At 35.9% G+C, this 13,844-nt stretch overlaps 1 protein-coding gene across 1 annotated transcript; it reads left to right on the top strand.

The window, feature by feature from the left end:
- Positions 1-686: 686 nt before the first annotated feature.
- Positions 687-1,040, top strand: LOC145669939 (uncharacterized). The gene has a single exon (XM_081738282.1). It carries the CDS (start codon positions 687-689, stop codon positions 1,038-1,040), a length of 354 nt encoding a protein of 117 aa, XP_081594408.1.
- Positions 1,041-13,844: the final 12,804 nt, after the last annotated feature.

The following is a 13,844-nucleotide window of genomic DNA, read 5'->3' as shown; positions in this document are numbered from 1 at the left end:
AAAGCCCTTTGCAAGAAGTTAAGTTTTAAATTCCTTGTAGGTTTTTTCTTCTGTTTGATAGAAATACACCATATGCTGACCATAGTATTCGACACCAAGGTGCTTTCGATGTGCGACGCATCATCCGTCTCACTTGCGTCATTACTGTTGTACAGACCTCCAAAATTGGGAAATTTCTGGATTTTTGTGATATTATAGCATAATTAGTTTGCAACACTGAACAATAAATGTGGTAGTGTTTGTTTTCGATTTGTATGTAGACTTAAAATTTGTAATAACTTAACGTAGTGCTATTCAAAAAATACAACTTTGTGTTGAGTTGGCAACACCTTTCGTCCAGTGATATTAACCAATACGTGGCTAGTGTCACCCTTCCTACAGTTGCTTCATGCAAGGTTTCGCTTCTCTCCCTCTTTTAGGTTTTGTTATCACGGTTGGACATTACAAATGACGCACCCTATATATATATATATATATATATATATATATATATATATATATATATATATATATATATATATATATATGCGAAATGGTGTCTAGTAATAAACCACAAGGAGACCCGCACGCTGAGAATTAGTCGTACCCGTACCTCCTAGTGGTGCAGACTGGTAACTTCCTGTCCACGGTGAAACTTACAGGTTTCCCTAACGATAGGAAGGCGAACAGGGAGGGCTATTACCAACATGCCTGGCCGACACGGTAATTTTTGCCAAATACCTCCAACTTGTTTAACAATCATGATAGGTTACAATAAGCCAAGATCCTCATTCTCCGGAAGCCGAACTATGTCTGGGCAAGGCAACGTTCAGAATCACATGCAGGCAGAGGGTGCTAAGAATTCCCGGAGTTACGGACTAGGTTGCCATTTAAAACTGACCATGGCTACATACAATGCAAGATCCCTGACTTCAGAAGCAAGATCCCAGGAGCTGGAAGAAGAGCTACAGAAAGTCAACTGGGACATCGTCGGATTGAGCGAAGTAAGAAGAATAATTAATCGAACTGAAGAACGGGCACTTATGAGGATCAGAATGTGACAAGACCGGCGGAGTGGGATTTTTTATTAACGAAAAATTGAAAAACAAGGTCCTTGAGGTAGATAGTATATCTAGTCAAGTAGCAAGGCTTGTAGGCAAACTCTCCCAGAGATATACACTACAAGTGATTCAAGTGTATGCACCTACCACAAGCCATTCAGAAGAGGAAGTGGAAGTGGAAATGGAAGATAGGCTGTTGTGGAAAAGAGTTGGAAAGACCTTCATCCAGCAGTGTGTTGACAATGGTTGACTATGAATATATATATATATATATATATATATATATATATATATATATATATATATATATATATATACAGTGAAACTTGTAGAAACCAGAACTTGAATAAAACGGAAATCTGTCTATAACGGAAACTCCTCACAGTCCTTATCGCTGTTATTGCTTCGAGTAAAATTCAGAGCCATCGCCCTCCGTTTTATACAAGTTTTACTATATATATATATATATATATATATATATATATATATATATATATATATATATATATATATATATATATATATACTAGCTAAAATGCTAGTTCTTCGCACAGTATGACCTCGACTGAATCTATTCTTTGTTCATGTCAACCCCCTGTGACCCTCTTGGGGATGATAGATGTATCTCACCCCTACAACATTTTTTTCTGGCTATAAGTAATATGTGCACCAAGTTTCGTTAAAATTGCTTCGCACGTTCTAGAGTTATGCTAGACAATATATAGATACATACAGACACACTTACATACATTATTTTTTACATATCATCCTCCTTTGACCTTCCTAGGGATGAAAGGGGTATCTCTCGCCCATAGTGTTTGTTTCCTCACTGTAATACGCGTACCAAGTTTGGTTGAAATTGCTCAAGACGTTCCAGTTATGCTAGAACACATACACCCATACGCATAGGGTCTACATACGTTCATACATACGTCTTTTTTATATACAGTACATCCATGTTTGTCGAGACTATTTGGGACCAAAGGCAATCTGGAAAATCGAAAATCTAAATAATTCTGATAATATGGATAATAAGCAAAACAAATCCTGAGTAATTCACTTCAACGTCTTGTGAGTAAAGCTTTCTAAAAATCGATAAGAAGCATTTTATGTACAGTATTACCATAATTTATTGTGAAATCTATACACGAACTGAACATTTAATCAAAACAAAAAGAAAATGTTTGTCGTACTTATGGTTACGTTCTTGCTATCATAGTTAAAAATTACCTATGGAAACATTAAATTTTAAAAAAAGTTCCTACAAATCCGGTTTGGATTATCTGGAGATCCGGGTGAACGAGAGCCGGATGAACGAGGTTGTATTGTACGTAAATTAAAAACATCAAACTTGTTAAGGCATTATCTATATATCAGCGGCGGCTGGTCTATATAAACCTCTGTTCTTGAGCGCAAAACAGTATTGATGCATTTCTGAAAAAAGTCAATTAAAAAACGGAAAGAAAGAGAGATTTACATTTCCAGTGGCAGCGAAAGTTGCCACTGGAAGCAGTAACATTGAGCATATGGCAGCGAGCTCCTATCTCTCAACATGGGGAAGTGGATTTATTCTTGCATCGCTCCTATCTTCCCGTATTGCTCTCTTGTGGTTGCACTTTCTTCCGCAACTGGTCAGCTTCTGTAATACTTAGTAACTATTAGTTACGAATTCCTCCGCTTAGCAGCACTTGACTCAATTGATAGGGCGAGGGAGATACAGACGCTTGGAATAAAGAAGTTATTCACAAAACATAAACTCGCAAAGAACAAATATAAGTCTGGTGGTAGCAGGGACGGATCCAGGCTGAAAGTTTGGGGGGCGGTCGTTCGAAGTCAATAGATTTTATTTAACATTTATAATACAAAGGTGAAAATTCTTGGGATAAGTTTTATTTTTTAAAACTCCTATTCTGGGGGAGGGGGGGCGATCGAGTCTCGAAGAAGAAAATGTCTTACTACTGGTCTAATTCCTAGCTCTGTGTCTTTCGTGCACATGATTCCGTGTTCGATTTCCGGCGGGAAGCATAAATTAATATCAAATCATTCACTTCCAATACTCAGCTTTCTTCTTTAACCTAATTTGCTGGGATGCTAAACTATTTTTTTTTCTCATTTTCGAAGGAAAACCTCTTAGATTTCATGCTTCTTTACAGACAAAAATACATGGTTTCTGAAGATGAACTTTTTGTACCGTATATTTATACAAAGAAATGCTAACAAAATGCATATTGTCGGAGGAGAGAGGTGTTTCTGGACCGTAAAGAAAATAAAGCGGAAAATATTTGCAGTAGCGATGCTTTCTATTCAGAGAAACTTGGCGAGCAGCATTTCAGATTTCAATAAAGTCATAGAAAAATTTGAAGTCCAAAAGATCGCAGAAAGACCTTCCATTCTAAAATAATGCATAGTTTATATAATTAAATAATTTTGTTTAACTGCGTGCATGCAATTTTCTTGCTTTTTTTTCCTCTTTTCGGATTAACGCCATCATTCATGGCTTACAGCATATACTATATATTCGATTTCTCTCGTGTTCAATAACATGAATGTAGAGGTTTTGTATATAAATAGTGTATGAACGTACATTGATAGTGGTTGTTTGAAAAAAAAGGAAAAGCTTATATATTAAATCAATATTAGAGAAATAATTTAATCAATAATATACAAATAGAGCTTAAAAGACTTTCCTCCTCATATTTCCTGAATATTTTTTGCATAAGACTCAAGAATGCTGGGGGATTGCAACATTGCAACCGGTGCTTGTACAGACTACGAGCCGCCACTGCTGTATATAAAAAAGGATGTATGTATTGTGACGATGTGCAGACTCATTTTTCTTATTTAGCTCGTTAATTTCTACACAAAGATGAGATCTGCTCGCACTATAAGATAGCGGATGTCACGTTAGTAATATAATTAATCTACACCATGATCTTCATGGGAAAATGATTAATCTAGGGGAAATGACAACATAAAATCTAAGATATTTAGTTTATTATACAACTAAAATGGTAATATACAACAACATTTAAGTGAGTTATTTTACAAAAGTAATCTGACATCTGCCTCTTCATTGATATTTGACTACATTAACATAGATTGAATAACTGATTGGACATTCAAGTATTTTAAATTAGCAAAGATAGAAAATGAATTACGAGTATGCGACTTTTAATTCTTAGTCGTGAGAGTTTTACTATCGACTGATGAATCATTTTATAGTGCTGACTGACATATTATTACTTGAACTCAAAATAGCAATTGTGCATGTACATACCTTGTATAGAAGTCTTGTTACACCTTGCAACTTGGTGTCCCGAATGCCTGAGTTACTATACTCCTAGTCACTACGTCGTTGCCGCCCGAATAATTATTATATAGACCTTGAGGTCCCTTTTTATTATTTTGCAAGGGCCACACCCAAGCCTCACATCAGTCATCACATCCTGGTCGTCAGATTCACAAATATGGAAACTTGTTGCTCTTTGCATTCTGATTGGCTATTAGCAAGTAACCGCACCCAAAATTATGGCGTGATCCAGTACACACGTGGATGGCGTGACTGTTACCGCCGGAAGATTTCAATAACAGGATTTCCAGAATTATCCTCATCTATCTATGACTTGTCCAGAGATTCTTAACTATTAACCAAAATTTCCGCAAATGCGGGGTCACGTTGACAAAATTGTAATTGTTCATCCTGTTAGTAACCAAGCATAAGTAAACATCCTATGAATTTTTGCGCAGTAAAACAACCACAATCACCTTCGAGGTTTTGCGTAGTTCCGTTATCTGTTACTAGCTCATGATAAGCTAAAAGAGAAAACCGTCCTGTAAATGCACATTAATCCAAAATAGCCTTTTTCAATTCCTTCAATAAAGAGCAATGTAGCCATATTTTGAATCCGGCGTCACATTCCCACTGCTTCATAATTTTCGTCCTCGAAAATCATCAAGAAGCGAGCGCTAAAGCGGGCTGAAGTAACCATACTTTCCGAATGACCCTCGTATTAAATGAAGATTTTGCAAAATAGAGAAGTGAATTGTATGTCATGCACATAATATGAGTTGACTAATATGAGTTTGTTGTCGGCATAGTCGTAATTCACCTTTTCTATACAATAAGATAAAGAACATCTGCAATATAAATGATATTTTCCGTCTCCTCATTAAAATAACTCAATAGACGGATACTTAAGTATGAAAAACATCAAGTGAATAATCATAGAAATTGACATAACATATAGCATATTGAAGTGGCACATTATTATAACATACTGCTGCTGTATTAAGTTAAGGAACTACGATATCAAGAATAAAGGTTAACAACTTTTGGAACATTGTGTTGAAAACATTTGGAATTTCTACAATTGCAATTAATGTCCTGAACAAAATACTACATAGATAATGAAGAGTTGATAATAAGTTGAACATGCTACTGTGACTGAATGTGACTGACTTATTACATTAAGGTTAAAGATAAAACAAAAAGAACAGTTATAACTTGCTTGCTACATTCGTATAAGTTACTGAATGAAATTACCACATTATATGTTAGGTCGAATATGCAACCTTGTAAGAAATTACGTAACTGAAATACTACATATATTGAAAGTCAATAATATTTTGAACCATGCGTTATTCGCAAAAGTTAATAGTACAATAATCTATTAATGCCCTGGAAGGGCAGTATAGTTAACAGGTTCCATGTCTTTCCAAATTCATTACAACTGATTTGAGAATAATCAGTGAATCGATAAACATCAACATTTTATTTGAACTGTTCTGTGCATGGAGAGGGCATAGGGCAAAAGTAACGACAATTAATAAACTAGACTGAATAGTAATAACAAGGAACTGTCAGGATTATTGTCCTAACGATACAGTTATAACGCTATCTTAGATTCGAACTTAGTTCTGTTAGGACTGTTGAGTCTGTATACGGTTTTATGTACGTTAAATACGTATAATTTAGTGAGATGTATGTTCAAATTAAACGAAATAGGGTCTCATTAGGGTTGAACGATACACAATTAAAGATGAATTAGTATTGTCTACTCAAGAACACAGTTAGTTAATTTTATTCTAACATTATTCCATTGTTTTCATAGATATTAGTACCAATATCATGATTATGAAGTGGTTGACCAAGAATTAATAATTGATTAGAGATTGATGACTAATAGATCGATTACCTTAGCAATTTAAATGACATTAACAATCTATAAACAAAATAACGTTTTTGTTTTGCCTTACATGGCAATCAACCTTATTCAGTTGCTTACAAGAATGAATGAATATTTACAATATAGTCACCCCAATTGAAGGTGAATAATCAGGAATATAATAATTTAGAAGTCAATTTCCAGAAGTAGATTGCAATAAAAAATTTACAGCCTTGAGTTGTCCATGAGGGACGTGAGAGAGTTATTATTATTGATTTAACATGTAGAATCAAGGGGGCTATGGCAATATATTTTGAAAAGCAATTGATATTACAATTTTGAAAAATTAACAAAACACAAAAGACTTAAAATAAAGTTGGTCCTTGGGTACGCTTGAGTCTACATGGCATGAGACCCTATTTAGTTATGATTGCTTTCCTTTTATACCCAATATAAAGAGTGAGTTCCTCTCTTTCCTTTCTCCTCTTTCTGTGCATTTTAAAAGGTTACAAGTGTATTCAAAAGGAGCGAGGAAGGAAAAAGATTGTTGTTTATTATTCGGGGACTTCGGAGAATTGAACCAATACCTGTTAGATTTGGAAACTCCACACTTAGTGGTTTTTACTTCCGCCTGGTCGTGGGTGAGGTATCAAATATACCGAATTTAGTCAATTAGAGAAATGGAATCATTTACATATTATTTATTTCTTGCCGGCATCAAGGAGTATTGCCACAGGCGAATATCCATAACCTTTGGGGGAGGGCAGGGGGGGCAATAATCGGGTTTGTAACTTTCCGTATGAGGGGGGCAATCGTCTCTCCTTTCTTCTATTCTGTACTTGAAGTAGCCAATGGAACGAGGAGAGAAGATTTTAGATTGTCGATCTTGTGACGAAGGGGAATCGAACCTCGGCGTACTTGTATTCAAGAACTAAACCGTATGCACTATATCAACACCGATTCAGCATGAAAGCAACGTTTCCAGGGGGGCTAATCAAATAAATCACGACAACTGAATAGGTACATAGAGTTAAATATTTTTAAAAAATGCTAAGTTAATCGTGCATTTTATGCATAGAAGGTTCGCAGAGGAAAAGTTTTGTTGACTATTATGAGGAGCAATATCGCACCTTGCGAGTGGACAAAACCGCAAGAAGCTGATACGGACTTCCTTTTGACGCCGATATAATATTAAAAGAATATTACAGGAAGCTTGTATGAATACTGCGAAAACAAGAGCAGTGTTTCCATGTTGATTGTTAATATTGAGCTAGTTAAGACATTCTACTTCTGATATTCAGTTAATCTTTTATAGTGTTATACATATTCTAGAGAATAGGTGCAAAGTTGGGATAATCGGAAGGCTGTCGAATTGGAGGAAATGAATCCAATCACCAAATATGGTCTGAAAATAGGAAATCTGGTATTTCATTGGCTTTTGCAAGTGATCAGTGAATAGCAGAAAGGGCGTTAGCCGAAGGAGTGGAAAACTCTGTATAGTAATATATTAGTTCTTCACTTATTCAGTCTGCAAGAGTCGAAAGAAATACCACGAACATTTTGTGCGCGGATACTTGTTAAGTAACGTTTTATACAGGATTTACCTACTAGATGTGGGACTTCACAGGTGTGAGAAGGAGACTTTCACTAATTGGATAAGTATATCTCTATTCTATACTTTACATCATGTATATATATATATATATATATATTTAACGTCACATTGCGTTCTGTGAAGAGTGAACTTATCCAGTAAGGAAACAGGCGTCCGTGTGTTTCTTCCAATATTTGTGCTTCGTGTTTGAAGGTTTTACCAATTGTTCAGAAGCATCTTCTCCCAGCGCAGTCTCATATACGACTCACATGCCGTAGGCAACAATTACTCATGAAACAAATATAAATAACGATATTAGTAAATAAATATAATAAAAGAATACATTTAATTAACCCTAATTAACAAATCCCAATTATTAATATATTTTAATAAGTATTAATCATCATTAACGAGATTCAATAATCTATATATAAAAACTGTTTTTATTATTATTATTATTATTATCATTATTATTATTATTATTACATAAAGCAGTGGTGTGATGTAACTAAAAACTTTAAAGTTCATTCGTCTCTATGTCCTTGTTCGTTTGATATCAGCTTTGGCTGAACTTGTGACGATAACATCGTCCGGTTCTTTTTGTTTTGTTTTAGCATTACATAATTCAAGGCTGGAGAGAATAAATGTTATTTGTTAGCTAAATAGTAACATAATGGTAGAGTTATGTGTTTTAGAGTTTATATTAATTTATTTTATTAAGCATAAAAACAGACTCTACCACAGAGTTTTTGTTTTTGGTTTTTAAGGTGGTGTATGTGTGGTGTATGTGTCTTGCTTATATTGGCTTCATGCTTCTTTTTTTCCGGTTGCCTAATTAAGGCATTTTGAGCGAGCTTTCTTATTCGACTTAGATTCTTTTTCACAAGTTTTCCAAATGGAGTTCGACATGGTGTTTCGAGTTCGATACCTAATACAGCTTTTCTGCCGAACACCAATTCATATGGAGAATAAGGATGATGTTCGTGTGTTGCCGTATTGTATGCATAAGAAGCAGTTTTAACAAATAGCGACCAATCCTTTTGGGAAGTGGAGACGTATTTACTCAAATAGTTTGCTAACATATGATTATATCTCTCCACTCGTGAATTTGTTCTAGGATGATAAGCAGTACTAAACTTTTGATGTATGCCCAATACACCAGTAATCTCTCGCGTCATTTCTGCGACAAAATTTGAACCAAGATCACTTAATAGAAACGCGGTGGCGCAAAATAACAAATTATATCATCCAATAAAAACTTTGCGACATTCTTGGCTGTTATGGTTTCCAACGGTCGGGCTACTACATAGTTTGAAAACAGATCGACAGCAGTGATGACATACTTATAACCATTTGAGGAGGGCAGTGGGCCAAACACATCTAAATTTAAAGTATGAAAATGAGCTATTGGTTTAATTGGTTCATGCAACCCTAATGGTTTAGTGGTTGGGTCTTTACGTTCTTGACATTCGCGACATGACTTAATATACTGTTTGATATCGAATCCCATTAGAGGCCAATAAAATCGCTCATTGACACGAGAAAATACTTTGCGTTCTCCAAGATGTCCGCCTTCTAGACATGAAGTATGTGTAGCATATAGCACCTCTGGAACCAGACTTCGAGGGACACATTGTTTTAAATCATTATTAGACTTACGATATAACACCTCATCTACTAATGCATAAGGACGAGCCTCATTATTAGTAGGATCAGACTTCACTAAATCACGAATTCTACCAAAATATTCATCTTCTTTCTGTGCTTTGACTACATCAGTCGCGTCAATTTTCATCATGTTTATACACAGTCCATTTTCGCGATTGGCATTTTCTTCCTCACTTAAAGTTTGCGTCGGATATCTTGACATACAATCTGAATGTCAAGATTACCTCTTATCGCTTTAATCGAAAAGTTGTAAGATTGTAAGCGGATTAACCAACGAAGGTATTTGCCTTTTAGATTTTTCATGTTCGTTAAATAGCATACACAACAACTATCAGTAAATGCCGTGAAGTGCGGCACTCCTATTAAATATTCATGGAAGTGTAACACGGCTTGTACCAAAGCCATTGTCTCCTTTTCTGGAATCGTCAAGGACTTAGCTTCATGGTCTGAGATTTTCCGGCTATAATAAGCAATAGGCCTTTTTTCTCCGTTTTTGATCTGCATTAATACTGCACCTATTCCGTATTCGCATGCATCTACATACAACTCGGTAGCATCTGCTTCCGGATCAAAGATGGCTAATACAGGGGCAGTAATTAACTTTTCCTTTAGGATATTAAAGGCTTGACGCTCTTTATCTCCAAAATGGAAGAGTACAACGGACTTAGTCAAATCTATTAGAGGTTTCGCGATAACAGAAAAGTTTTTAATAAACCTTCGATTATAACTAGCCATCTCGACAAAGCTGCGAACATCACGAACTGTTTTTGGTTCGGGGAAGTTAGTAATAGCTTCGATTCGCTTAGGATCTATTTTTACCCCGTCGCGTCCTACGACAAATCCTAAAATAGGTAGTTCAGAATACATGAAGTGGGACTTTGATGGATTTAATTTTAAGTTAGCTTCCCGCAAACGAGTGAATACCTTTCTAAGTCTATCTAGCTTCTCGTCTATTGATTTTCCGAACACAATCAGGTCGTCCATATAACAGGCCATGATGTCAAATTTTAAGCCGGCAAATACTTTATCGATCATTCGTTGAAATGCTGCGGGGGAAGTGGATAATCCTTGTGGAACAACGTTGAAAGAAAAGAGGACCGCTGAACAGATGAAAGCTGTCTTCAATTTGTCCTCCTCCCTTAAGGGGATTTGAAAAAATCCTGATCTCAAATCTATGGAGCTTACAAATTGAATATTTGCGAATAGATCTATTAAATCGTTGATTAACGGAAGAGCGTAACAGTCTGGAGATATTATAGAATTTAATTTTCTGAAGTCCACCACCAATCTCTTAGTATTATCTTTCTTATTGACCAATAGGACCCGAGACGCATAAGGGGATCTACAAGGAAATATGATGTTTTGTTTGACCAATCTGTCTATTTCTTCCTGCATGGCTCTCTCAGTCTCTAAGGTCTCTCTATAAGGAGGTGAAGATACCGGAATGTTGGAAATTAATTCAATGGTGTGTTCATATTCATGCGTTACGGTCATATCGTCAATTGTCCACGCTAAAATATCTTGAAATTCAGTTAATAGATCTACTACTCTCTTTCGATCTTCAGGGGACAGGTCCGAAGAAATATCAATTTCTTTACCAATATCGTGTTGTAATTTAGAATTCGATTCCTTTGTTTTCTCAGTGGAAGGTGAGCTGGCCTTAACCATGTTCACTCTTGCCTCTGGTGTAGGAACACATTCCTCTAAATGTCCTATGATTTGAGCATCTGGAATAGTGACGTCCCGCTTACTCATATTAAACACAGGCAGTCTAGCATATCCATTTTCTTCATACATTGTAGGTGGTATTAAGCATGAGTAGGTTCGATGCAAAACATCATTCGGTTCAACACAATGATTTCCAGTTATAAGATAACTTGGTTTAACTTGCACTAAACTAACTTTCTCAGCAGGTATTCGCATGCGCTCGGCAGTTGTGATCAAGTTACGAGATGTTTGCTGCTCAATACAGTTGATTTTCAATATAGGACATTCGTCCTCAGGTTGGGAATCACAATGTGCGTCTTCAGAAAGGGAGATTGAATCATGAAGTTCTAAACTACTTTGAGGCACGTCAATGTTCGTAGGTGATACTGATGTTGAGCTAACGTTTCTATTCGTCCTAGAGTTACCATTTTTGTTGTAAAACTGAAAATGCGATAAATTAAGTACTGTTTGCTCCTTACGACTTGGCAAATACTGAACATAAAACTTCATGTTAGGATGTCTTTGATTGCCATTAATAGTTATAGACTGTAACCCTATACCGTATGTGTAACGCTGAATGAAATCTATTCCTAGAACCATTTTCTCGTCTAATTGAGACTGTTTAACTAAAGCCACATTTAACCATAAACGATGCGATCTTCGACCATAAATTCCAACTTGGAAACTTAACCGAACCACTTGGAGTGGTTCAGTTAACTTATTCCCTAATGTGCGCAAACGAATAGTGGCACGCATTCGCTTAACAGTTGGAAAATTTTGAGGGATCATTTCTTCAGCCAAAACAGAGATTTGCGAAGCACTGTCTAATAATGCATCTACTTTTTTTATTAAAAATTCGAATTGGCATCGTGGGCAATCTGTGATCACACAAATTCGTTCGAGTTCTTTTCACTTCAATTGGCCTACCATCTCTCCCGATTTCACGTCTATATGTCCATATTCTTTTAACAAACGAATTGTTTTTAGCACCCATATAAGGTTTTACATGATGTGGTCTTAATTCTCTACATTTTTCTTCATTTCCCGATGAGATTCAGTATAAATGTCAGCTAAGTACAATAACCGCAGCACATGGATAGCTTGATCTATGGTCGATACTTCTTTTAAGACTAAAGCTTGGACATAGTTAGAAGGCAATGCCTTATATAGTAGGCGTAATAACTCTCTTTCTCCAATTTCAGGTCTCACGAATTTCCAATCCCGTATTAAAGTATACGCGAAGTTATCAGGTGGAAAACGAGGAGGGAGTCGTTTACTCTTCAACTTTTGTTCAAGCTGACCTTTATACAAATCATCAGGAAATGCTCGAGAAATCCTTTGCTTTAATTCCCGAAACTGTAACTGTTGGATGGCATCTTTATGACATAAAAACCAATCAAGAGCTGAATTTTCAATACAGGCCACTAAATATATATGCTGCTCCCGGTCATCCCAGTTTAAGGCACGGGCTATGGTCTGATATTCATCAAGGAATTTAGTAACCGATTCGTTAGGATTTCCTTTAAATTTTGGCAATTTCAATACCGTGACATTGGCTACTTGATTATCAGTTTCTTCCTGTGCAATTGTTTCATTAAGGTTTTGCCTATTTTCTACTTGGTGTTCTTTCGGAGAGGGTGAATTAACTTTTATAGATTTATTCTCGTCCAATTGTAATGAATCCTCTGAGGGAGACTTCATATCGTGTTTATCTAATATTTCTTGCCTAATATTCTCATATAACAATAGTGCAAGTGCATTATCGGCAGTGGGGGAATATTTCACTTGAGGAGGGTGAGAAGCAACTTGCAGATATTTAGGAAAACTTAGATTTTCTATACAAGGTTCGTCATTTGCAAAATCTTTGAATTCTTCACTTGATTCATATGAGAAAGGACTTGGTGTTAGTACGTCATGTGCAGTTATAACGGTATGGACTGGCATGAATTTTTAAATCAACCTTCGTATTTTTCCAATGTCAATTCTTAGAAATATAACGCAATCAGCTAGCATTTGGAGGAGAACAATGCTAAGGAATTTGTCACCCAAAAGGTGCCTCACTTTTCCAGACAGCCCTGCTTCCTCCCGTCAGCCCATATAAGGAAGAGGAATTTTGCTACTCTCGAAATCAACGCCTACGCACAAGCCCTCATGACGATGACAGATTTTTACGTGACAATGTAATATCTATCAATAATCGTCAATTGTATAACTTATTGGAACAATCAGTGTTTTAATGTGATTTCTATTAACCTATGAACCATTCATTATATATTATTAACAATATAATAAAGCAAAAACTTAATGTTTTCTACGAACTATATTTTAGTCTGCTAGTGTATTCTTACGTTGTTTAACTGGCAACTGTGTGAAGCGGGAAGAGACGCGTCAGAGCATATTCAGAACTCCGTAAAGCAAAAGGTTGAGGAGTCTTGCTCTCAGGTGGAATTAGGCAATTCAATTGAATACTCCTTCTATTAGTGCTACGCCAAATTCGTATACTTAACAGTTGTGATATTGCGAAATCAATAATGTCTTTTATCGTATTATTGTAATGAACAGCTTTACATTTGATATGAATGAAAAAATGAAATGAAATTTTGAGTTTTACGGATATGAATGAAGAAACTCATGGAAGAGATCTAAAACGTCCTGGAATTGAAGACGTCA

The sequence above is a fragment of the Thermobia domestica genome, chromosome 14 (genome assembly GCF_964235325.1).
Source record: "Thermobia domestica chromosome 14, izTheDome1.hap1.1, whole genome shotgun sequence".
Classification (NCBI taxonomy): Eukaryota; Metazoa; Arthropoda; class Insecta; order Zygentoma; family Lepismatidae; genus Thermobia; species Thermobia domestica.
This window is presented reverse-complemented; position numbering and strand designations above follow the sequence as displayed.